The 27532-nt window shown below is 39.0% G+C and overlaps 1 protein-coding gene across 3 annotated transcripts in view; it reads right to left on the bottom strand.

The window, feature by feature from the left end:
- Window positions 1-10131: 10131 nt before the first annotated feature.
- Window positions 10132-27532, bottom strand: part of LOC135717273 (endothelial lipase) — a 38022-nt gene continuing 20621 nt past the window's right edge. For 2 of the 3 annotated variants that reach the window (XM_065239271.1, XM_065239273.1), the window contains exons 2-7: window positions 11686-11752; window positions 11366-11615; window positions 11149-11306; window positions 10864-11081; window positions 10376-10541; window positions 10132-10284 (exon numbers count right to left, since the gene is read on the bottom strand). In XM_065239271.1, coding sequence (XP_065095343.1) covers window positions 10206-10284; window positions 10376-10541; window positions 10864-11081; window positions 11149-11306; window positions 11366-11615; window positions 11686-11752 — 938 coding nt within the window. In that variant the 3' untranslated portion in view covers window positions 10132-10205. Of the gene's footprint in view, window positions 10285-10375; window positions 10542-10863; window positions 11082-11148; window positions 11307-11365; window positions 11616-11685; window positions 11753-18642; window positions 18680-27532 lie in introns of those variants that run through there. The other variant, XM_065239274.1, reaches the window with a different exon arrangement.

The raw sequence follows: 27532 nt of genomic DNA on the forward strand, positions 1-27532 counted from the left end.
ATTTGTCCACAAAAGCAAACTGTGCACAATTAATAAGATGTCTTTACAAGATTTGCGTTTATTTAACGTTGCCGTTGGGTTTTCCCCAATTCGTAACAGAAATATAAAGTGAAGCAAAGAAAAGGGAGGCAGGAAATAGAGAAAAAAAAAAATAGAACAAATTGGTGCTAAAATACAAAAAAGGTAGAAATTTAGCTTTCTTATGCTGTTGTAACATATGACCGTAAACATTGCTTTTTTCCCGCCAAATCCGCTTGCGAGTGCCGCATCGCGTGAAACGTTTGAAACTATCGCCGTTTGCTTTTGTTCTTCTCCGCACTGAGCATTATTTCCTGCTTTGGACGACGATCGGAGCGCGTAATATTTTCTCAGAGCTTTTCCTCGTTTTCCGCGCAGATATGCTTGCATCTCGGATCTAAAACGTAAACAGTACCCACAATAAAGTCGTGCAAAAAGTGGCATATTTTATCCAGCCCTTTTGAGGTGGTTACTTATTTTCATATCAGACACACACACACAGCATAGGGGGAAGTGGAATCGTTCCCTGAGCTAGTTGCTTTGCTTCGGTACGAAAGTCTTGAATGACGAGAGACCCCATAGAGATGCGATGCAATAAAGTGCAACGCAGAGGGATTTGATGTAGGTAGAGGTTTCGGTAGCTGCGGCGCGCACATGCTTAGGAAGTAGAAATAATGTTCCGGAAAATTGCGTCAAGATTGATGCTAGAGGTTGATTTGATGAGGATTAGAATCTGCGGTTGTTGTTGTTGTTCGACATGATGTATCGTGTGAAATGGAGCCATTTCTGATGGTTTATGTGATGTTGATGATCATGATGGATAATTGCGTTAGCTAAGGGGTTGCTGATTTAAAAAAAGTATGTTTTTTCGGTTAATCAATCATCTGCACTGTATGCTTTACTGTATGTAATGGATACAAATTCAGGAAGAATACGATTTTTTGTTTTGGTTTCATAACATTTACCTGGTCTAGCATGAGCATGAGCATGATTGACCGCCCACGGTTGCTACTCTGTTATTGCCAGACCAGCTGTAATTACATAGAGAACCAGTAGACGATGCTTGGGACTAGCAATCATCCTCAATGTGTAAAAACTGGTGATCTCAAACTAGGCAATACCAGCGCCGGCCGCGCCCGAACACAGGTCAAGAAAGGAAGGGGTAGGAATGTGTTGACGTGACACTCGCTTTGATGGAAGCCGAGAACACCTCTGCACTTCCACGAGGAATCACTGGGATATTGGGTAATAGGCTTGGGTTTGCAGCAGAGTTCGTTTTGGTAAACTATAAGCTGAATTGATGTCCTAACAATCATATAACGCGAAGGAGCTTGGGATTGAACCCACGGTCTTCTGCTCAGTAAGCAAAAACGTTTGCCACTAGGCAGACGAGCTCCTTTTTAATCATCGAGTTGCTGTTATTACCATGTAGTCATGTTAACAAATAAAACGATTGACGAATTTTGAATGTGGATGGGCTTGAGATTAGACTCATGATGTTCTGCTCAGTAAGCAAAACCGGTTGTGCTAAGGTCACCGAGCCCCTCATATCACAATATAGCGTTACTCAAGTTTTTATGACTATTCAGACCCGGCACCGACGACAACGAAAAGTTTTACGAAATACACGATAAACAAGCGATCGAACCATACATTTTTAATATGAAAGGATCTGGGACCGCGTTTTTCTGCTCAGTAAGTAAGCCACTGCAACCGATGATCTTTGAAATCCTTAAATTAAAAGCTACGAAAGAGGGCTTCATTAAGATCCACTTTCACGCGACGCATGGTTCAGGCAATCATAACAAGCTATGACCGACGTGACGATTGTTTAAGACCTGGTTAAAAGCTATTCAAATGAAATTACGTTCTCGAATTTCACTTGGCATGCAATGAACAACAGAAATACGCGATAATTCATATTTTCAGCGGTTGGTGGTTAATTTTAAATATACTAACGGTACTGCCTACGACTACGACGGCGATTACGACAGCGACTACGACGGCGCCTACGACAACGACAACAGCGAATTTATAACTTACCATTTGTCTAGGATAAACACCTTTGCCCGGGACCTCAACTGGTTCTTCATGTCCGCTATCTGTCACTGTTCTAAAATATCTAATAGCAATTACCTTCCAATACCAATACTTCCTGTATTGCCATGGTCATCTAAGAGGAGGGTCGCATCCAGTCCTTTCCCCAGGAACCGTTGACGGCCACCAGCTACTGCCCGCCCAGTCTTGGGCGTATCCAGCGAAGCATCCTTCAGATTACTTACAATCTCCGACACTCAATGCAAATCGCAGGCACACTTACGCTAGCTACAAACAAAAAACACACCCGTGCAAAGAAACGGGTCAAATAAACGTCACTCTCGCGAAAGCATACCCGTCGTCGTCGAACGGCAAAAAGAAAGGAATCGGTGGGCAATTTCGTGATACGGATTTCCAAAATCAACCGGGAATGCACGAATTTCACCGCACCCAACTGCGCAACACGTTCAGAAGCACTTTTGGTACACTTTCGTTCGAAAACACTTAATTTTTTTCAAAAATAGTTGCGAGTGAACCAACATCATCACCGCGTAAATAAACTAAAATTACATTTACCTGGTTTATTATATTAAAGACTGGAACGCGCAAAAATTGTTCGACAAAAAAAATCGTTTCTTTGCGTCAAAATTCATATAACAAAAATCTTCTTATTTTTCATTTGGTAGTTCAATTCATATATTTAAAGCAAAAAATGTTCGTTAATTCTTTTGGTTTGGAAAATCCGAACTGCCGTGCCTTCCACTTAACCCCTCCCATTAAATTTTGCACAGTGGTCTCATCGACATTATTCGCCGCCGAACGCCAGTTAGATTTAAACTGCTGCTCGTTTTCCATGGATTTATTAGTTTTTTTTTTAGATTCCGTTTGACTAAGGCCCAATACCGTTCGATAGGGTGGAGTTCTGGGCTGTTTTGAGGGTTGTGGTTTTTGGGTACCACAACCACGTTGTTCGCATCGTACCACTCGATTGCCTTTTTCCAATGAACGTAGATTTCTTGATTTATGGTTCCCGTAGTAGTGAAAATGCCGCTTTCAGACCACACGTGCGTATGGCCTGACCACACTTGCATATTGCCTGCCAGACGAGATATTTTTTCGTGAACTTCGATAGTTTGATGGTTTTGAAAATTTCAGCCACCTTCCCTTTTCCTGATGCGGTATAAAACTCCTGTCCCGGAAGCTGCTTGAAATCCGCCTTCACATAAGTTTCGTCGTCCATGATGACACAGTCGAACTTTGTGAGCAGATTCGTATATAGCTTTCGGGACCGTTGCTTTACCGATGTGTTTTGTTTGTAATCTTGGTTCACCACCTTCACCTTCTTAAACGTCGACAACCCGGCTCGTTTCTTGGCCCGCTGTACAGTAGTATAAACCTGTGAAAACTAGTATTTATTTCAGTTACCGTGGGGACGTAATTTGTGATTAGCCCCGGTCCCTTTCAAATTGTATCATTATTTATGTACGTTCCATATATTTGAAATGACGTTTCACATTCATCTAGTGATGGCCGATTTTCATTCGAATAATTGATTAATCGATTAACGAACCGAAAAGTAAAATATTTGTAATAGGTTATATCGTGCCGATATACGCATTAACATCTCCAGATGATCATCACCGATCGTTTCAAACATGTGCTGCACTCTCATTGGTTGGAAAATGGCAGCACAGCGAACAAAAAAATAATCGATTAGTTGTTAATCGAGTAATTAAAAAATGGGACATCTCTAATTTTGGTGTGTTTGTTTTTATAAAAATGAGCGCAAAATTTCATCTCTACCGAGGGGGCAGCAAAACCACAAAATTACCTTGAATACGGGGGGTATTCATTGGATGAAAGGGACCGTGAAAGAGGACTCTAAAATAGAAAGTTTTTCTTCCGACAGTTTCATCTTAGTATTCATCTTTGGTAGTATGGGAGACATTGAGCTTGCCAGTGACGTCCTGGATGGAGAGGTTAGGATTCCGCTTATATTTCACCGCCACCTTCTTCGTCGTCGCTGCCACGTCCGGATTACGATTGCTGCCGCTTCCAGGCTTCCTGGCGGTCGACAGATGCTCCCTGAACACTTTTAGAACGATTGTCACGGTCGATTTGGCCACATCCAGCAATTTTTCCAACTTGGCGTGTGAGAACGTCGGATTATCTACCTGCGCGAGCAAAATTTTGACACGCTGGCGCTGCTCCTCTTGCTAGGACGTCATTTTGAAAACTGGAGAGCAAACGGTGAAAACTCATCATAGCAACTGTTTGTTGGGATACCTTCAAATTTCGTTTTGTCCTTGGGTAGACTTGAGGAGTGCTGCTCACACCGGATCTATATCGGTGGTAATCTTCGACGTCTCGGGTGATTTGGGCCACTATCTCCGTCTAAAGTCTTTTCGGAAACACAAATTATCATATAATACACTTCTTTATTTAAACTACACTTTATCCACAGAAACTACAAGACATGTATTTACCTGAACAATATTTCACATTAATTAAATTACGTGCTGAGGTTCACCCTCCAGCTTCCGAACGCGAGCAGTGGCAGTATTGAACTAACTTTAAGTTTGATCATCATATCATCTCCTCCCTTTGTATATGGTCATCGGTTACGACGAAGACACTCCGCAGTGAGTGATCGAGTGACCGATCCAATATTCGCCGTGTCCGACAGATTCGCTCAGCTGGTTGCGCACATGTAGGGTATGTGTATAGTTCGTCAACATCCTCATCCACCCTGAAGTGACTCGGGAACTTCTGAAATTAAAGAAAGAAACCCCATCAACGCACTAGACATCCTTACGAGACCATTCTACGCATCCTGCTCAACATATTGAGTTGGTAAACAACAGATTTTGTTGCCTGCTCGCTTCATTGTTCCATTGGTCGTCTTTAGTGTAACCAACCTAGTCACACCATCAGCTCCTGGGTGAACCTAGATAATTCGCCCCATTTTCCATTTCATTGGTGGTTGTAAACTGTCAACGATGACACATAACCCAAGTAACAATGCAAGTTTTATCACGGTTTTAAAGCATGCTACAAGTCTAAATCATAGTCTACAGAACCCTCATAAATAAAACCCAAATTGCTACTTGGGAAGCTCCCTTCCACTATCTTCACTGGAGATTTCCAATTGTTAGTTCGGCTTTGTAACTGCGACAAATATTCTGTTATCCAACGATTCCAAAAATCTTGCAGCTGACGTTGTACTAGCTGCCAACGATCTAGTCTATTCAAGTTCGTCGAAGTAAGATCGGGATCCGGTAACGTTCGATCCGCCAGGTCTACTGGATCATCGGATATGGGTGTCAGTGGCCGAGAACTTAGGCATCCTTCGACCTGGGGCAGCAACGTGCGGAAATCTTCTGTAGAAACAGGAATTTCTCATAGTTGAAGATGCTAATTTCAAATAACAGACTAAAGTGGTAATTTTTATACGATAGATGAGGAGATGAAAGTATAGAATTGATAGTTCCGTTTAGAGTACGGCAGTGTGAAAATTGCATATAGAAGTAGAAAGCGAGCTAGACAACTTTTAGGAAGGTACAAATCAGTTTTTATCATCTCTCTTTACCAAACTCCCCTTTGGAGAGGGATGGTGAATGGTGTCCCCCCCCCCCCGCCACCACTGGCTAAAAGAGATGTGTTTGAAAAAGTTCTACCGATTTTTACCGCACTCCAGTTGTTATCTGAAGGAAGGCATCCAGTCGTAGGTTTTGAAATTGCAGCTATTGTTACCTCTACCACGGTATGTGTGGAATTTCTCCAAGGACAAGAACCAACTAATATTTCGCCGACTGCACAGCAGCCTCCCACAAACCGCCAAAGTGAGGCGCTCCTGGTGGGATAAAATGGTATTGTACACCTTCTCGACAGCATTGGTTAGTAACGGTTTCACGATGTTCATGATCTCGCAGCAAATTGAATAATTCCGCTAATTTATTTTTAGCTCATACTCTGCCCTAGACTGAAAGTCTCTTTAATAAAGAAAACTATGCTGAACTAACCTTTTAGCTCCTACAAAATTAGTGCCGTTATCCGAGTATATGTCGGTGCATCTACCACGCCGGGCAAAGAATCGCCGTAATGCTTGCAAGAAACATTCAGTAGAAAGATCGGAAACGTGCTCTAGATGGACAGCCTTGGTTGCTATGCAAACAAAGACCGCTACATACGACTTGATCGCCGCTCGACATCTACCGGCCTTGGTGTATACCGGGCCGAAATAGTTGATTCCAGTTTTAGAAAAAGGCCTTGCAACAGTTACTCTTGCGGAAGGAAGTTCACCCATTTGCTGTTCAATGCGAGTTGGTTTTGCTCGAAAACAACGTAAACAACGATGCACTATTTTTCTGGCTACATTTCTGCCACCGAGTGGCCAAAACCGTTGTCTTACTGCAGGAATCAGAAGTTGAGGTCCTTCATGAAGCAATTTCAGATGATAATGACGCAAAATCAGCGCAGTTAGATGATATTTCGCAGGAAGAACCATGGGGTGTTTCGCTGAGTGAGATTCATCTGCATGGGTCAACCTTGCACCAACATGGAGAATTCCGTCGTCCATGATCCGTGGATGGAACCACCGCAACGGTGAGTTTCGAGCTACCGAGTAGCCAGCCTTCAACGCCGTAATCTCCACGGAAAAGTGTTCCAGTTGGACTTGTCGTACGAGCAGTTCCTCCACTTGTTGCACTTCTAGAAACGTCAGAAAACCTCTATTCCATGTTCCGCTCTTATGTAGAGTCGCAATCAGTCGTAGCCAGTAAGCTGTAGATCGTAGAAGCTTGTTATAATCCGAAAACTTGAGAACATAATCCGAAACAAAAGAAGTCTTCTCTGCCGTACTTGGATCAGCTGTCTTCCGCATTTCTAGGGGATATTGTTCTACGATTGGGTCCGATATCCATTGTTCCTTTGGGTTTTTTCAACCAGCTTGGCCCACTCTACCATAATTCGTTGTTCAGTATTTCGTTTGGAAGAATGCCACTAGAGATTAAATCTGCAGGATTAGTCTTCCCCGACACGTGACCCCAGTTACAGCCTTCCGTCAAAGTTTGGATTTTGGAAACCCTATTTCGCACGAAAGTAGTTCATGTGGCTGGAGGTGATTTGAGTCCGTCCAGAAGTGTACTTCAGCTTCCGTGTTCGTGGCACCTAATACGTTCTCCCAAAGCTGTGCTACTAAGAGTGCGCCGCACAACTCCAAGCGTGGCAAGGACTGTACCTTTAGAGGAGCGAGCTTCGACTTTGATGTTAGTAGATGAACGGTAACAGTGCCATCCCTTTCTTCGCTTCGCACGTAGACTGTTCAGTATCATTTTTACCGAATCAACTGTACTGTATTTTCTGAATTAACCATAAACATTGTTATTTTTATTGACTAATTAACTGTTTTTTTTTTTTTATTTCACCAAACTGAAAAATTCATTCCATATTAACCATATATTTTTGTAGAGGCATTTTCATCTTGCATTCGTACAAAAAAATATTAAAAAAAAAAATTGTAAGGAACCCGGACGAGATTATCGACTCAGTAGTAAACCGTGCAGCAATTCACTTTTTGTGGTTGAAGAGGACATTGAATCACTTAACGCCTAACGTCTGAAAGAAATTGCCCCAAAAATGAAAACTTATTATATTTTCGGCGTAAACTTTATTGCTGTTTGCTTTTGTAATTCGTCACATTTTTTTACGGAATCGCAGCCATTTTACTGTTTCAGTGAGCAAATTTTATCTACAGTATTCGGTAAGTTTATGTCAATTACGGAAATTCTGCAGTTCTAATTGCGGAAAATTGGTAAAATAATATTTATTACAAAGCATTCGGTAAAAAATATATTTTACCGAACAAATCCAGCAAAAAAAGTACCGAACAAGTTATAATAAATTTGGTGTGTATACACTTAGAAATTATCGCCGACTTCGGTAGTTTTTACCTAAATCTGATCAGCTGAAATGTTCTGTAAAATTTATGCAATTTAATTCAATTACTTTTCAGTTCCTTTGAAACTAAATCTACACTATAATTACAAGATTTGATCGTTTAAACAAGGTTGAAGGTCAAAGTTTAACCGAACGTTCAGCTGTTCTGATTTTGGTAAAATTTAGCGAACACGAAAACAAAATCTTAGCGTATACACTCTAATACAGGCCGGAGTCGGTAATTTCCAAACTACGGTAATCAGTGAAGAAAAAAAAATATGAAATTTGTTCTTAAAGTTAGACTTTTTTCAGTTAACCCCATTTAATGATAAACAATAAAATTTTACCATTTTGTTGATTTCTTACGTGCAACGTTCATGAGAAATTTTACCTACTTTTTCAGCTGTTCATTTCAGTGAATTCAGTGTGTAAAATATTTTACCCAACTGATGATAAAATAGAAAAATGTGTTTACATGTGAATTTTCTTAAGAATCGCAGGAAAAATACTGATTTTTTGTGCAATATTTTTAGAATGGTCTAAACGCGTCAACATTCTTCTTTTATTTTCGTGGCGGTAAGCTTGGCGTTAAAATTGTATTGATTAACACTCCAATTGTGAACGAAATGATTGGCTTATGTTTGCACGCATCGCGAGTAGACGAGAATATCAAATCAATATCAAGTTTAAGATACAAATTGGTTAACAAAACATCATAAATTACTATTAATTTGATTGATATAAGAGTTACAATATCAAAAAATCAATGGAACCATAACTGAGTAATAACAAAGTCTGTTGTTGCCATATCCGGAAAATAGCAAAAATCGTAGCAAATTAATATCACATTTTGCTATTATATGCTAATATGTACAGTAGAGTGATAATGTTTGAACCAAAAAATAAATAAGGTGAATACGGAGGTTATTTGAAAAGGCTCAACTGTCTACAAAGCCGAAAGTCTATACAATCTATTTAACAAATAATGCAAACACTATTTATAAACAGTATCGTGAAGTGTTCTTCTGATACCGTGTTCTTTCTCCTGTGTTCGCAACTTATGTAATTCTTCCGACCGTTGTTCCCTTATCGGTGCCAGCTACTTGGCCTCCTCTTCATACCTTTTCCGCTCTCTCTCCATCTAGTCTACACACTAAAATTTTTTCGCCGAGATTCCAACAGCCGAGTAGTTCTGCAATTTATATTGCTGAGACTCAGTAAAACAATTGCCGAGACTCAGCTAACAAATAACATTTTGCTGAAATATCAGCTAGCAAACAGATATTTTGCAGAGATATCAGCAAAAGTAAATGCCGAGGTAATCGGCTGTAGGAGATTTTACCGAGCTAGATTAAGTGTGTACAATACCAAAATTAAGACTTACGTCTACAATACCAAAATCGGTTCTTATATACTATAGATTCTATTGTTATTTCATCGTTGTGGACGATACGATTTATTGTAAATAATATTGTTACAATTCGCTTCATTGTTACTCTATGATATTTTTTTACGTGTTACTTTCTCTTCATTGGTATCCGTGACCTCTGGCTGTTCGAACCCTGTATAAACTGCAAAACAAATCTGAACAAAAGCTGAAGGAAACATGCGTAAGCTTTATGCGCCTGGCGCACCTGCAATCCGCAATATGCTGACGGCTGCTTTCCAATGCAGAAGTATTGACAGCGGCTCAGCTGTAGCTAGGGTAAACAACAGCTTCGACAGGCAGTGCTTGTTTTCGGAAACAAAAATGGAATCGATAATATCACTGGATTGTATCACCAACACGCTTCGCTGAATGTATTCAAATGATTCCTTAATATTTCAGCTTCAATCTGATTAGATCACGTTTCAATCTAAAGTTCACGTGACAGAACGGCAGGAAATCCACTAATCTCCAATTATTAGTGTTCTGATTCGAATTATTTAGTTCAAAGCGATGCTTTTAAAACTGTAAATGTTTATTCCCTACAATAGTAACTAAAACATACTTTTCCAGACTTGCTAGGACCCCAAGAGACAATTTGAGCAGCAGTACAACATATACAGGCAAAAATTGCCTTATGGAGTTTACAACTTTTTTCATTCTATTTAAAACGTAATTTAAAAGCTTTCTTTCTTAAACAGTACACGGTAACATCAATCCAAATTATGTAATTACAAACATTTTGTACTAGTCTAGAAGTGGTATTGCTAAACGACGCACGGCTGTGCTATTCGTATTTGGCCCCAACTACACCTTTGGAATACGGTGGATTGCCGTTCGTTTGTAGGTAGTAATCGCCTTTGGCACTAAATGAGAGAGAGAGAGAGAGAGAGAGAGAGAGAGATAGAGGGTAAGAACATTTCTTCCATCGATCTAACAGCTACTGAAAATACTTACTCTGAACTGCAGTCGATACCCATGTGCACTACCTGTGCCGTTCGATCTACCTTACCCTCTTTGAAGTCACTCCAGGACTTACACCGCACCGAGTGGAAACAGCGAGCGGATCCCTCAGCTACACTTTCCGCCCAGAACCACCACGACCGCCGGTGACTGCAGAGATCTGAGGAATAATTTCGTCGGTAATTAAGTTTAAATGGAATCAACGCTAGAGATCATAGAGCAATGCAATGCAGAGTTAAATTTGACTATTGGCTATGGTTACAAACATGCAAAGCTACAGGCATGGGCTTCAGAGGAATCCATCTTGAATGGCACGACTGGATTGGGATGGACTAAGAGGTTAGAGGGTCCCACATGTATAATTGTTAGGAGGTAAATGATAAAACGAAAAACAAAACGAAAAAAAGCACATTTTAGGCTATTATTGCAATTAGTGAAAACCAACCGGTGGTTTACCTCTCGTCGTCACAATCACAACTTACCATTGTCCGTAAGTGGCTTGTAGTTTCTTTTAGGGCAACCAGGCTGTAAAGTTTTACCATTGTTGGGCCAAAAATCGGCCGTACCCGTACTAACTGGGGCTCCATAAAGCCACGCGTCCGTATGGATGACGTCCACGAATTCTGCATCTTTTTCGCTCAAGTGCGTCACAAACACGCCCGGATAAAACGGTGGGAAGGCAGGATCTAGAGCTGAAATTCTGTCGGACGATGATAAACAACGGGTGGATTAGTAAACATTGCATAAAGACTGAGCTAAGTAAGTACCTCTTAAGCTTAAGCTTCTTATCAGACAGTGATATCACAGTTCGGCCAGCGTAACCGGCCAGTTGCCCTCCAAGCGAATGGCCCACGAGATGCAGCTTATCAACGTCTAATCCCGAGTTGATCATCGCAAGTATCACTGAAGCCAGTTTGTGTCCAAGCTGTGTGAGCAAATAGGGTTAATTTCCAGCGATGGAAAATTGCACAGCATATGTTATACCTTTTTGCAATTTGGCACCGCTTCGAGCAGGTAATTCCCTTCGGCTAGCTGCGTCCAATCCAGAATGATCAAGTTGTGATCAGTCCGTTTTTGGTATGCATCCACGATCACGTGTACGCTTTCGACTTCCGGTGATTCGATATACCCGTGGAAGTACATTACCGTTTTCTTGCTGCGATCGAACTTGGCATGCCGCACAATTTTCTCCGCCTGGTCAAGTTCATATACTTCATGGTCCTCGAATTTGGAACTGAAAGAGGAAAAGTAAATACGATCAACAATGCATAAATCCTCTGTTTGTTTGCACAATATCGCCTTACCCGTAGAAAAACATAAACTTTGCCGTCTCCAGTTGTGCTTTGATTGGCTTCATACCGACCCACAGTCCTATGAGGGGGAAAGAGGAAAAAAACAGAAATCGGTAAACATGGAGACATCTATTAGGCAGGAGTAGCGGCCAGAATGAATGGCAGCGATGGGGCAAACAATATCAAAGCGAGCCACTGCGGCTGCGAGAGCAATCAATTGAGCAAATTCCAACCGATTGATTGCCTTGAAGCACATTCTTGCCAAACAGATTGCCGCACATCTTGAACGAGTAGGTACCTATGTATAGAGGAGTGTTCGCTGGGTTTTGTTGTTGTTGAACGTTCAGAGGGAGAATAATTGATTATAATTCTAGCGGTTTGAATTTGATTAGAATCTTCAGGTGTTTGAATGAGTGTTGAGATTGATTTTTTTTTCATCGAACGGCTATTCGGATACTGTTCTGCTCTGCAATTTTTATGAGGCGATATTTCATACTATTTTGTTACTAATAACAGTCTGAAGTTATCGCTGGTATATTAATTCATGGTAAGTTTTGTTCAGATAATACGTTGGCCATACAGTTTCCCAACGTATTTTTTTATGATTGACTCATTAATCTTGCCGCGCCAGAACCTTATTGAAATCACTAATATCAGAAGATCATACACCTTTTATTACTAGATATCTAGCCAAATAAATTTAAATTTAATTTTCCAGGTAGCCGCTAACGTTAAAGGTTTGAGTAAAGACGAATCGATCGATATTGGAAACACTAAATTTCCGGGCTTTTTTCCAAAATCGGACGAACACTTTACTTGTATTCCTTTGTATTAGGGACGACGGGGTAAGACGGTCACCCTAAGCTTGAAATAAAATTTAACCAAAACTGTATAAAATTTCCGCGATAAATTTAGTGAATATTGATCTTTAGAGTAAAGGGTGTATTCGTGGAAAATGGCACACGCATAAACAGCTGTATTTTTTAAAATCTTTATTAGAGTGACTTTCAGCCAGTGGTTGGTTCGTCACTATAAACAGCTGTAATTTTTTAACTATTATACCAAATTACTTGAAATTTGCAGCGAAGAATGTTTAATCCATAACGTATATATGTGATATATATGAGGGTCTGAGCGGTGGTGTACCTCAAGTAGTGATCATGAGAACAAAATGCTGTCTAATACAGTTCCAAATTAGAAATCATCGGTTATGAAAGACAATCCTTTCGTAATTGGGTTCTTTAATTTTGAAAAATTTAACGGTTTTTATACATCATCTTAAAGAGCTTCGTTTTCTGAGCACAGCGATATTTTTTTTTCAAACCCATAGACTTTCATCTCGATTTTTAAATCAAAATTTAAAGCAAAATAATAACTTCACTGTTTGACTCTCAACTAACAAATTGACAGCTCGCCCCCATACAAAGCCCCTGCGAGGGACGCTAAGATGGTGATTTTTACTAATGTAATTGCACTTATTTAAAACCATTCCCGTGTACCAAAAGTGATGAAAATTTGGATTTTGGACCCAATAAATGGATTTCGGCTGGTAGCGATAAATACTGCCAATAATAGTGATTTTAGTGACCACGTTGAAGAAATAAGTGACCAAATAGTGGCTTATAGTTGTAAAAAAAGGGGCCTAAGGATAAAAAATTTGTCGAAAAACCGGGAATTCTCAGAGAATTTTATTTTTCTTGAAAATACCTGGAAGACTCAGGGAGTCTTATCATTATTCATGATATTTAATAATTTTCTTACTAAGGTCTGTACTCGAAAAAAATGCACCAGACAAAAGTGTTCGCCAAAAATTTATTTCAAATCGGATTTTCTTGAAACTTTCAGGGAATGAACTAATACATATGGATTATGTTTCGGCATAATTACTTTATTCAATTTCCTTTCCATAGTTGAAAGCCCGCACCTTTCCCTTAAGATCCCTCATTACATTTTGTGCCGACCTTTTTGGTCACTTTCATCCATTTTTTTTTTCAACTCCAGCTCGTTCTTAAACACCTTGGACGATTTTCGAACTTTGGCCTTCATTATGGCCCAAAATCTTTCCACCGGACGAATCTCTGGTGAATTTGGGGGTTGGCGGTTTTTGGTACAAAAACAACGTTATTGTCTCTGTACCAATCCAACGTCGATCGCGCGTAATGGCATGATGCCAGGTCCGGCCAAAATAATGTCTCGCCTCCGTAGGATCGCAGGAAGGGCAACAGACGCTTCTGGAGGCACTCTGTGCGGTAAATTTCGTTGTTGATGGCACCTATTGTGATGTACGGTTTACATTTTGGCATTGGCATATGGCCTGCCAGAGCAAGTATTTTTTGGCGAATTTGTCCACTTTCTTCTTCCTTATGTCTTCCGGAACATCAAACCGTGATTTGGAAACGTAGAACTCCAGCCCCGGTATCTGCTTTGCGTCTGCCTTGATGAAGGTTTCGTCATCCATAACCACACACATTGGTTTCGTTAACCACTCTCGATACAGCTTCCTTGCGCGGGATATGGCCGCCGTGTTTTGTTGATCACGCCGGTTCGGTGCCTTCCGGACCCTTAATACACGAAACCCAGCTCGTTTCATGGTTTGCTGAACGAACCAGGCGGACGTCGGTCTCTGTTCCGCAATCTAGTGCCAATCACCGACGGACATCGATTGCCATCCATTGACGGCAATCGAATGTGCAGGAAGGCAGCTTCCACACCTGCGTAGGATATCGCACCCATTCAACACACATGGGCCGGTACCAACGGCTTTACTTCCCTTCCGAAGGAAGACGTGACCAGAGATTTTTATGCCTCAGAAAAATCCCACCGACCTCGGCTGGGGATTAAACCCAGACCCATTGGGGTGTTAGAAAGCAGTCACGCTTACCACTACACCACCGGCGCCGGCCAAGGGTGATTCCCAGTTGTCTTCCGATCCATCTCATGGTCGCAGTCGGATTTTCTATGACGGCGCGCAAAATTCTCCGGCAATTTTCTTCTTGTTTCGATGACATCTCAATAGCCACTGAACCGATTGTTATGAAAATTTGCACATGTAAACAATTCACTCCAAACTAGTTATACCCAGATTTTCATCAATTTTTACCCACGCATAAAAATGGTGCATTTTTTTCGAGTACAAGCCTTAAGAATGCATTTTAAAATAATAAAAAAAAAAAAACATTTAATATTCCTAGTTATTTTCATTCACACATTGAACTTTATAGATCTAGAATGGATTAATCTTCAGTAACAAATACATTTTTATAATTCAAGGCTTCAAATGTTTTTTTTTTTTTTGGTTCTAAAATATGCATATTTCTCACAAATTTGATAAATTCTTAACTGAAAAGTTATAATACTTCAAGAAATTTTCAAGAATCTGGAGTCAAATTCCTTGCACGGTTTTAAGGCTCATGGAATTTTATTATAATTTCTAAGGACCTCATTCTACGGGAGTTCTGGGGAAAAAAATCAATGAGAAACACATTAACTGCAATCTACTTTCATGGTAGTTCTGATGAATTTTAGATTTCATGTGAAGCCTAAGCCTAAGATAGTAAACTCCAAGCAAATTTTTAGGAGAAATCTCCGTTGAATATGGAATGGACTTCAGAACTACGTGAAAGTTCCCAAAATATTCCTGAAGTTAATTAAATTACCTTAAATTTCTTTTGTAATTTGAGAAACTAGCCTGATGCTTGCAATACTTCTCATCATTTTTTTTTAACTTCTATAAACTTTTTCGGACTTCCTAACGTTTTCACAATTTTTTCTAACGATCATGAATCTTCTCTTAAGTGTTAAAAATTCTTGAAGTTTTTTTTTTTTTAATTAGAGCTTTATTAGCGAGATATCTTCTCTTAAGTGTTTGCAGTTCTCATGAAGCTTGTTGTACTACCATGAATTTAAATGAACTTTTCTAAAAATGTTTAAGCTTGCGTGGACTTCTGGATTTGTGTAAAAACCTCAATAATTTTCTTAACATCTCTAAAGTTCTCTGAAATTCTGTGAACTTCTTGAAATTTCCCGCTAATTTAGTGAAAGTAATAGAACTGAACTCCCCTGAAGTTCCCTTTGTTTATGGAGCTTTACTAAACTTATTTAAGATGATCCCGAAATGTCCATAAAAGTTCCTGAAGTTCTCGGATCTACCCTTAAGTACCATAGACTTTAATGAAGTTCTCGAAATGTTTCTGAAGATCTCTGTACTTCTGTGAAGTTTTCGAAGATATTCTGAAATTTTAGGAACTTCTGTAAGCTTCCGCAGCTGGATGCCCGCAGACCATTACTTCATCTTCTCGGATAGTCTCAGTTCGATTGAGGCTATTCGGTCGATGAAACCAAGTAGGCACTCATCTTATTTCCTTTCAAAGGTAAGGGGCAGATGAGTGTGCTGGTCGAAAGATCATATATGATTACCTTTGTATGGGTCCCTTCACATTGCTCAATCCCAGGCAATGAGAAGGCGGACTCTCTAGCAAATTCATACTTCTTAAATACCTAGTCTAGAGTTTCCTGATGTTTTTAAAACTGCCCAAAATATTTCTCAATTTCCGCAAAATTCTGTAGACTGCCCTGAATACATTAGAATTTTTTTAAAAGATCTCAGCTTTTACTGGAATTGATTTAATTGCCTTTAAGTTCTACAATTTTTTTTAAAGTTTATAAACGCTCACGGAATTTCTAAGAAGCTCTCTGGAATTTCTTGAGAATATCGGTGCTTGCTAAAAGTTCTCGCTTTTTTATTAATGGAACCTTGTTGATGTTCTCTAATCAACTTAGCTAAATTTCCGATTTTTTTTTAGATCTTGAAATTTCCATGATATAACACCATTGAAATACTCTTAATTTTTCTGGATGTTCTTATAATTTTTATTGCGTTCCAGAAATTTTCTTTGAGCAATCCGAAGTTTCCACAAAATTCCGGTTTCTGAAATTTCCTTGAAATTTTTAGAACTACCCTTTAATTATCTGATCTGTCTTGATGTTATCGGAGCTTCCCTATAACTCTCAACTCTAATAAAGATCTGGGTTCTGCTTTAAAATAAATGGAATTCTCGTAAACACCTTTAAACATCCCTGGAATTCCCTGGATTTCTGTGAAGTTCCTGAAATATTTATGAAGTTTTCATAAATTTTCCGAGGGGTCTCTGTACTGAATCATTCGGAACATTTTAAGGGTTCTCGATTTTATTTTAGCACATCATGGAACTATCGTGAATTTGTCTAAACTCACGCTTAAAGATTTTTAAACCATCTCAATAGTCTGGGCTAAAGTTTCGAGGACTTCCCCTTAGGATCTCTGGAATTTCCCAAAGATGTCAAGATCTAGCTTTTCTGAGATCAATAGAACTTCATTAAAGGTTCCACATTTTTGTTAGTACGAAACGTCAAGACATTAAAAATGCTGTTATCTTAGACTTACTAAAATGAAGTAAATGTTCAACTTCAACATTTAATGGATTTGATAGTAAAGCTGTTTCTTTAAAACTGATTGTCATGTCTTAAGAATGTTTGCGTCAAAGCATTCTTATTATAAACCTGGAAATTATCCGCCAAAGTTATGGAAAAACTTGGAAACCTCAGATAACTTTATTTAGCCAAATGAGTGGATACCCTGTAGATAGATAAGAACGACTAAACGAAAAAAAAAAAACTCTATACAAGGTCGTCAACTTCGAATTGTTCAAAAAATAGAACAAAATGTAGGGCTATTCAGAATAATGATCAATCTTGAAATAAATTCACGTTTAAAAAAGTTTAAAATAGTGACTTATTACAAGAAAAAGTGACTTTAGTGACTTGGCCTTAAAAAAAGAGACTTTTTAGTGACTGGCTTGAAAAAAGTGACCAAGTCACTAAAAAGTGACGATTAGTACAGATTACGAATATGCAATCACCTCAGTACCCTTTAAGAATCCAATTGCTGCTATCGAATCTTGGAACCAAAACATTTCTGTGCAAAATAGTATAATTTAAAATATTGTTCGCACGAAAAGTGCATTGACGCTCCCCTTGTGTGTGGATCTTGATCGACCGTTAGCACCAATCTACTCATTCGTCGATCATGACACCCGGTGGAAAAGAGCATTGTCAATCTCACTCTATCCGGCATACCTTGCAAACATGGAGGAACTCTCTATAAAAGGCCGAATTAGTAAAAAATAAAATTAAATTAAGATTATTCAACCATTCAAGTGCGAGCTACCATTCAACAAGTTCCGGAAAAATGTCTTAAAAGAAGACAATGCCTTCCTCAAAATTGACCTTTGGTCGTTGGAGAGTAGATATATAATTTTAACACTGCCGTACTCTGACGGAACTATCAACTCTATACTTTTATCTCCTTATCTATCGTATAAAATGACCACTTTAAGTCTGATATTTGACGTTAAGCATATGCAATTATTTAAATCGTTGTCTGTCCACAAAATCTTTAGTATTACTTTCTAAATTCAGACTATCTTTTTTGCTATAATATAGTGCGTCATTCATTTGGGGTTCCTGTTTGGTCTATAATCAAAATAAATTAAAATAATCGAAATGACTGATAGTTAGGTAACGGTAAAGACGCAAACACATCCTTCAGCCACCATCAACGATGTTATGTTCAAATCCAATTAATTATCCGTAATTAAGCATGAAATAGGTAAAAATGGATTGCAATTCAAAACAGAAATGCAGAACTTTCTCTCCACCTACTGAAGCGTTCGTTCACATTTTTTGAGTCACACTCATGCAAAATATATACCAGCAATCCACCAGCAAGCTCCGGTATGCAAATTCAAGGCCTTCAACCGGTTTTGTTTTTGATTATCAAGTTCAAGCCCAAAGTCGCGTCCCCGTTCTCCTGCTATGGAATCTGTTAATACCTCCATCTAGCGCGCGCCTAAGCCAACCTGATCCACGTGGATTCAATGAATTGTTAACGAACACCGCGTGTTTCGAAATGACCTTGCGGCTCAAACTTACTGGGAGCTTTTAATCGTTTCATGATGGTTGGATTGCAACTTGCAGTCTCGATTAACACTTGACACCAATCTACTCGTACTCGTGACTTGCGGTTGACCAATTCACCCGGCACTTCCTCTCGCGGTACACTTAGGTATCCGACTGATCGCGTAGTCGGCGCACGGTGGCTGCAGTTCAATGGTTACGAACACTAATCGCAGAAGCGAAGGGAAAGGTTTTTGTTGTGTGAGCCGGGAGATGATTTTACAACGAGCACCGTTATCGCGGAGGCGCCCGCTGTGAGAGGACCGCCGTTGACAGTGCCGTACGGAAGATTGTGCTCAACTGCTCGCATAGATAGTAACCATAAGACGCGCCTAACCACCTATTCAGCGTATCATTCCAACTATATATTATATGGTGACACCATTTCTGATATCGTTCGTATATGGTACCGGTTTATTAGGGTGGGCATATATCTAGCGCAGTACAAAATGTAAATGCATCTTTTTCCATCGGGAAACACGTGCAATTACTGTTTTATTACCCTATTCAGGTTTATTACCCTGCCTGTATTTTTTTTTTTGTTATTAGGGTAGTATATTGACGCGTACACTTTTTTGAAGCTTCTCTAAAAATCTCTTGTAAACGGACAGGGTCAGAAATCTGTGGGAGCCTATGCGCTTTTAATATTAATTTATAATTATATAAAACAAAGCTGGGCATTCTATTTACTTTCCGAAGCATATATAGTTTAAACACAGGCAAGTTGCAACTTATTTTGAAAATAGGAAAATTATTTCAATCCACTATGTAAGGTGCTATTTCACTAAACAGCATCACAATACCATATTATGTAAACAATCATGCATAGCGATATTTTCTATTTATAGATAAGATACGGCAGTGTACATTGTACATGGTATGTGTCAGTTGTAGAGATAGGCCTATGCCGGCGTTAACCCAAATGTGCTGAGTGCGTCTAATGACTTTTGGTAATGCACTTGATATGTTCTAATCGGAAACTACGACCGGTAACATTGACCTAGGACGATCTTATCAATAATATATTTTCGTTTTTTTTTCCACCAGGCTCGAGTATAGTCGCTCTATTCATAGTCTGGCGGATAGAATCTCGGGAACCAATTGAGCTGTCAAATAGCGGAACCAATCGAGCAAATTACGACCAACAACAGAAAAGAGCACATCAGCTATTGCGAACAAATCTTCGGAAGCCGTTTTCTCGTGATTCAAGGCTCGCCTACTCAAACTAACACTATCTTTGGGTTGGGGAAAGATTCCCCTATCCGATGATGCCTGTAATTTGCGTTCGATTGTCGAGGAAAGAATAATCAACGTTTTGTTTATAAAAGTTGATAGGACCTTTTCAATTGTTGGTCTGTCTACAATATATTGAATTGGTTCCGCCTTTCGAAATTCTATCCGCCAGACCATGAATATAGCGACTATAGTCTCGAGCCCATCATCTACCGCAAAGAGGTGACCAATGAACGTCATTTGGGAATTTGAACCCACACCCACTGGGATGAGAGGCAGTCACGCATACTATTAAACTAAAGGCACCCTCAGCACAATTTTTTGCTCTGCTAAGGGAGCATGCATTAAGTACGTTACGCGCAATTTAGAAAAAAATAATCAAACCCCTTTCAACAACATTTTCATTATAACTAATGTATTGCTTGTCACATCTTTGTGAACCTCACCCCTTAGAACGTAACATGCTTGATGGATGCTCTCTAGTGACTCACATCGATACAAAATCCAATCCAATGTAGAACACTTGAATATTTTAGATTAACGGTTAGTCATGATGACTCATGAGTGACTTAATAATAAGACTAAAAAAAAAATCGTTTTGAGTATCGTTGAGATTGCTGAGTGAATCAGGTTGGATCATTTTGCAATTATGTTTCTATGACATAGGTTTATAAAGAAAGAGAGAAGGATAAGTAATTTCCATTTAATTCCACTAAAGACGGTATCAGGATTCAAGGATTCATTGACGGGTGCCTAGGGGGCCAGACTCGATCTAGAACCTTCCAGAATTTTACACACTACGAAATTTGATACCCAAATTTCTGTCCAATTGATTTTCTGATCGTCAAATTAATACTATTAAGGAAACTGCTTATATTTTTTCCAGATCTTTTTTTTTTTGTTAATTCGTTTATTTGTACAGGCTCAGTCGAATAAACTTTACAGAGCCGATGTATTCTTTTTCTTCTACAATAAGAATCTTAAAACTAGAGTTAAGGGGGTTTAACCGATTACTCGCGGTCGTCTCGAGGTTAGGGAGTTTTACAATTTAAGGATGGGGAAAGGTTGAGAGGATTACGAATTTCATTTGTTTTAATATGGTAACTATTTCTAAAATACTTACTTAAATCTAAAGAACTGATGATTTCAACATGAGATGAACATGAATGCTACAGAAGGAATGTATACACACACACACCCTTCATCGCAAACACATTCATCCTGCCAAACATACCAAATTAATTAAGTAAAACAAACTATCTACAACCTACGGTTAATGAATTTCAAAAATTCATATATGAGTTTCATGTATTCAAAATCGCGCCCAGCCAAGATATCTCGAACCGGAACATTGGGTTGCCTACCATAAAAATGTGATCTGACTCCACGATACTCCGCACAAGACCAAAGGATGTGATTAGCGTCCTGGTAACCTTGTCCACATTCACAGAGATTGCTGTTTCCCAACCCCACACGGAACAAGTGAGCGTTTAGATTATAGTGATTGGACATGAGACGAGATATCACGCGAATGAAGTCTCGATCCAAGTCCAACCCTTTGAACCATGCAAACTTCGACACCTTAGAGCTAATTGAATGTAGCCATCGTCCCAAGCTCCCTTCACTTCATTGATGTTGCCAGCTAACGAGCGACTGCTGACGATAAATAGAGAAACATTCACTTTAGGCGATTTGTCGATACCACCTCGCAAGTGAATCTTTTCCAGATCTTGATATAAGATAATTTTACCAACATTTCTAAATTATTACCCGAACTGGACACATCACCGAATGCATTCTAATAAAAAAAAATTGAGTGAGAAAAAGGTGATTATTTTCCATTTAATTCCACTTCGCATTTTCAAAACCTCTCATTGACGAAAGTGTCATGGATGCACACTTTCATCAATGAGAGGTTTTAAAAAAAATACGAGTTTTGGTTTGTTGGTTGCCTTCATTACGGAGACTTTCAGCCAAAGGCCATGATCACTCTTTGGCTTTCAAGGTGCATATACCAGTTACGGTATCTACAACTGTTGGCGAAATTAAGTATAGAGCTCTAGGATCAGTCTCACAAATGAACTTCTTTTACTGTTGTTCTGGATCATCCGGAAAACTGTCCCGGGGTCACAGATTCATTCGAGTTCATTCTGATAAATCAGTCTTCACAAAATCTCATGCAAAGAGCAGCTTGAATTCTCATTTTTTCGAATCATGATCGATCCCATATATCGTTTTTCTCCATCCATGATTTCAAACTCCTTGTGATAGATGGAATCATTGATTCAATATGTGTGTTCAACAATTCTTCACAGCATTTGTTTTGACCATATCATTTGTTAGTGGAATTGGTGGAATTTGAGTTTAGTAATGATTTATTTATCAGAAATTAGCTAGCCAGTTGATATCCATTTGAATTGGCCTAGACGCCTAGAAACCTAAATCCAGGTTAAGACAGAATCCAATAGACGAAGACATTCAAAAATGTACCCTGTGGTAAAATGCCCGTTTTTTCACAGTTTGTATTTAAACTAGCATTTCTGCACAAACAATCGATGAATTGGGAATGGAAATACTATGAAAACCCACAACGTGCATTTTACTACGGAGTGCGTTTTGGCTTGTTTTACCCTACTAGGAATTTTAAAGCGTTTGAAAATTGTAATTATTTCCCGTAGTTTTCCCAGTATAGTTTTCCCAGTATATGAACTTAAAGGATGAGGAAACCACTGTTTTTTTTTACGTTCAATGCTTCGAGAAATTCATAAGAGTATACTCTAATTATAATCATCACGCTTCTCTCCACTGTAATCATTGCTCATTAAATAAAAACGCCTGTCCTGAAGCTTACAATGACGCTTTATTCAATGCTGTTCTTTCCTTCCTTACCATTCTTCTTCTTCTTCTTCGCATTTCAAGCTTAAGTTGAAAGTTAATGCTTTTCCGTTGATACTGAATCCACACCCGTTCAAACCACACCCAAATTCGAAATGCATCAATACCATCAAGCATTGCAAATTAGAAAAATGGGAAGTATTGAAATTTTGAAAATATTCGTAGACTCGTTTGTAGACACAATATTATTGTATAATTATAATAATTCTACTACTAAAATTACAACTTCAATTCCAAGATTCCAAGTTCAAGGTAGTCCTACTAATGCTCAGCGAAGTCCTGATGAAGTTCTACGGAATTTCAGAGAAGTTCTGTTGAAGTTCAGGGAAGTTCTGCCGATGTGCAGGGAGGTTTTTCCGAACTATAGGGAATTCCTACCAATGTTCAGGGAAGGCCTGCCGAACTTCGGGAAAGTCCTGCCAAAGTGATTTATTAGATTTTTCGACTGGTACGTATGGAAATTTATTTTGTATGGCTTTCTAAGTCTAGGGTAATCCAACCTGGGAAATGCAAAACTGTTTGGATTACCCTAGATTGAGAAAGCCATATAAAAGAAATCTCCTGTCGAAGTTCAGAGAAGCTCTGCTGAAGTTCAGGGAAGTTCTGCCGAAGTTCAGGGAAGTTCTGCCGAAGTTCAGGGAAGTTCTGCCGAAATTCATGGAATTATCTAATTATCTTTAAAAATACCAAGTTATGTATATCAGAATACTCTCATCAAAAAGGCTGAAATTTTCACAGAATATCATGAAATACTTGTGAAACAACTTGTGAAAATGGAGGATAATATTTTTCCTTGATTTGTTTTCCGTCGATCCGTTTCCGTTCTGCGAACCAATGCTTTCGACGCCAGGGAGGCAGCTCCCACATCTGGACCCTACCTATTGGCCCATCAGCACAGTTCTTTAATTTTGCACGGTAGAGTTTTTTTTTTCGATTGAGAGTTGCGTTATTTTGTAAAAAATCGATGAATTAATTCTAATTCTGAACCGATCTGAACCGATCCACTTTCACCTTAGTGCTAATCGCATTTTAGCTTATTGCGTGCTCTCAACTTAGTGATCTAGATGCACTTCCACAGTTATTAATTGAGAGCTATCGATGCCTAGTATAATTTTTGCATTAGTATAATTTGTGGTAGGGGAGAACAGTACATAACGCACCCCCGGGGTAAGACGCACTTTTTCATTTTATTTTGAGTTTTTCTTGGAATTTTTAATCCAATTCAAGGATTTATCATGCAGGATTTTGAGTTCAGATGCTATGCTAGAAGTGCTGCATGATAAGACAACAAAAAAGTTACGTAAAAGCCATGAAAAACACAAATGAAAGTCAGCTGGTGCGTTCTGCCCAGGGGGTGCGTTTTATACCATTCTCCCCTAAATACAATCATACTCTATGCCCAGGGAAGTCAAGAAATTTTCCATCCCGAAAAATTCCTAGACCGGACCGGGAATCGAACCCAGCCACCTCCAGCATGGTCTTGCTTTGTAGCTGCGCCTTTGCCGACTGAGCTAAGGGAGGCCCTTACCCCGCCCATACTTTTAGTAAAATTGCATTCTCCGGAAATACCAAAGCATATTCTGTGCTTTTTAAGGTTTAGAACAATTCTACTTTATAAATGCGCCAAGATTGTTTGAATATCACCACTTCTCTTGAGCAGTTCTGGGTGAAGATTACGACATCACACAACATAATAAGCATCGGCGTTATGTACCTTCCTCCTGACCGTAAATCTAATTTGAGATACGTTGAAAACCATATCAGTTCTATTGGTGCTGAATTGTCCCAATTACATCACAACGATCTAGCCCTGCTATTTGGCGACTACAACTAGTCTGGGTTTGTTTGGAATATTACTGCGAAAGATCATCCAGCCATTGACATTATTCGATCATGCATGCCTGCTTTGCTATATACTCTTTTGGATGGTTTAACAATTCTGTACTAAACAGAAACTCTCGGATGCGAACGAAGCCGCCGCGTTAGAGTGCAGTGTCGCTAAGGCATCCGAGCCTCTGATACATCTAGACGCCAATCATCCAGCCTTGGAAGCATTCATCAATCGATAAGCACCTTTTCTCTATGAAGACACCGTTGATGTACAAAGCTTGGACCTTCGTAGAACTGACTTTGTTGCATTGAATCACTCACTGGCCCTTGTAGATTCGCAGTGGCTTGCATTGTGTTCGTCCGTTGATGAAGCCGTTAACTACTTCGATGAAGTTGTGAGCCAATTAATAATGGATTGTGTGCCTATGAGAAGATCTGCTCCAGAACCTGCATGGTCTAATGCTCGATTACGACACTTGAAGCGTGTGAAATCTAAGGCTCTTCGCAAATACAGTCAGTCCCGTAATCCATTCGCGAAGCAATTATTTTCGGTAGCAAGTAATGACTATCCAATATATACAATTCTATACAAGAAGTACTCAAGACGTATGCAGACCAATCTCCGCTGTAATCCTAAGCTATTCTGGACGTTTGTGAAGACAAAAAGGAAAGAGGATGGGCTACCGGTTGAGAGTAATCTAAGCGATTATAAACACTTTTTTAGAAAAATGTAATCTCCTGCCACAGCATTTCAAGAATGTTTTCAACGACTCAACGGCATCGTTAAGCCATGTTGCTGAAGGGATCACAGATACTCCCAGAGACGCGTTCAGCTTTGATATTTTCACGGTCTCATTGGACCTCGTCGACTTTGCCATCCAGAAGCTAAACATTTCGTTGGGCCTGACGGCATTCCATCGTGTATACTCAAAAGATGCTCAATAGAGCTTTCCTCTCCGCTTTCAAAGCTGTTCAATATTTCAATACAACTAGGTGTATTTCCTTCTCGTTGGAAGTCCTCGTTAATGATTCCGATTTCAAGGAAAGGAGACAAGCGAAATGTGGAGAATTACCGAGGAATTACTTCACTTTGCGCCTGCTCGAATGTATTCGAGATAATAATCAACGATGCTTAATATGCCATCTGTAGAAACTACATTTCTCCTGACCAACATGGTTTCCACTCAAAAAGTTTGTTCTCAACAAACCTCGCTCCTTTCATTTCCTTATGCCTACGGAATATTCACACATATTGCTTATATACGGATCTCAAGGCTGCTTTTGACCGGATTGATTCTCTGAGTTCCGTTCACTCAAACTCGTAAAAACGTAGGTTGCTCATAGACTGAGTAAAATTTCCTCGATTTTCCAGGAATAACTTTTCGAAAGTCTCACTCAGTCTGTTAGTATTTGTTTTTCGGAATTATGAAATCATTAGATAATGTAATGATATGTTTTACTTGTAAGTTACAAGAACAACCAGAGATGGCAACAGTACATTTTTTGCAAAATCATCGTCCAGGCTAAAACAAAACAGCCAGCACACAGGCGGTCGTGTATTTCTCCATTACAAGCAAACGGCGGAGATAGAGAATATGAAAAATGTCCATTAGTTTTTCAAAATGTTTATTGAAATTACACTTGAGCTGCAAGCTTGCGAGTGACAGTCTATTATCATCTCTCTTATTAACGCATAATTTTAACATCTATTCATCCTTATTTTATAATTCCGTGCAATAAACATCAAATAAATGCTATAATTATCCCGAATTCAGCAAAATTCTACATGCAGGGCTGGTAGTGGGTATGTGATGTAATAGTAGTGACAAGTGTAAGTTTTATAATTTTTATAAATTAACACTCATTTATAAATAAAAAAAATTAAATTGCAGAAAATGAGTGAATTTAAATTTTTCTAGAATGCAATCATTTAATGACTAAAATAAATCGAAATATATATCTATAGTCTATCACCAATTTGAAGATTATCGGAAAGTCCGATAAAATTTTCGTGAAAATCAATTGATTTCCATGTGAATCACTCAAATGTAATCTCTCCCCCAAAATACGTAATATTCACCTGAAAAATATAACTTGCCTATTCAGGTGAATTTTACGTAACTTTTTATAGCAGTGTAGGCTTGGATAACTTTATGATAGGTCTATGACAATTTCAAGAAAAAAAAATAAATAAAATATTAGAGTTTTGAAAACAGTAAACGTTTCCATACGTTCGCAACTCTTCTTGTCAGACTTTACTCTGAGTTTTTAAAGTCAAATTATTTACTCTCAACATTGGTCGTAAAAAAGTGACTTTAGTGACTAAATCATAATAAATCACTTTGACAGGACTTTCCCGAAGTTCGGCAGGCCTTCCCTGAACATTGGTAGGACTTCCCTATATTTAGGAAAAACCTCCCTGCACATCGGCAGAGCTTCCCTGAACTTCAACAGAACTTCTATGAAATTCCCGCAGAACTTCCCTGAACTTCGGCAAGGCTTCCCTGAACTTCATAAGGACTTCGCTGAAGTGCGGCAGGCCTTCCCTGAGCTAACGCAAGACTTCCCTGAGCATTAGTAGGTCTACCTTGAACTTGGAATCTTGGAATTGAAGTTGTCATTTCAGTAGTAGAATTATTATTATTATACAATAATATTGTGTCTACGAACGAGTCTACGAATATGTTCAAAATTTCAATACTTTCCATTTTTCTTATTTGCAATGCTTGTTGGTATTGGTGCATTTCGAATTTGGGTGTGGATTCAGTATCAACAAAAAAGCAACAGTTTAGAAATGTCATGACATTTTTTCCGCTTGCCAGTTTGTGTTTGTTTGTCTTCACTGTGGTCATTGCGCAAAGTATCAAATGTTAAGGAAACAACTTCAAACTCAAGGACTCGTGCCATC

Source organism: Ochlerotatus camptorhynchus, unplaced genomic scaffold (assembly GCF_037179485.1).
Source record: "Ochlerotatus camptorhynchus isolate MF236.1 unplaced genomic scaffold, CSIRO-AGI_Acam_v1.1 ptg000054l, whole genome shotgun sequence".
Taxonomy (NCBI): Eukaryota; Metazoa; Arthropoda; class Insecta; order Diptera; family Culicidae; genus Ochlerotatus; species Ochlerotatus camptorhynchus.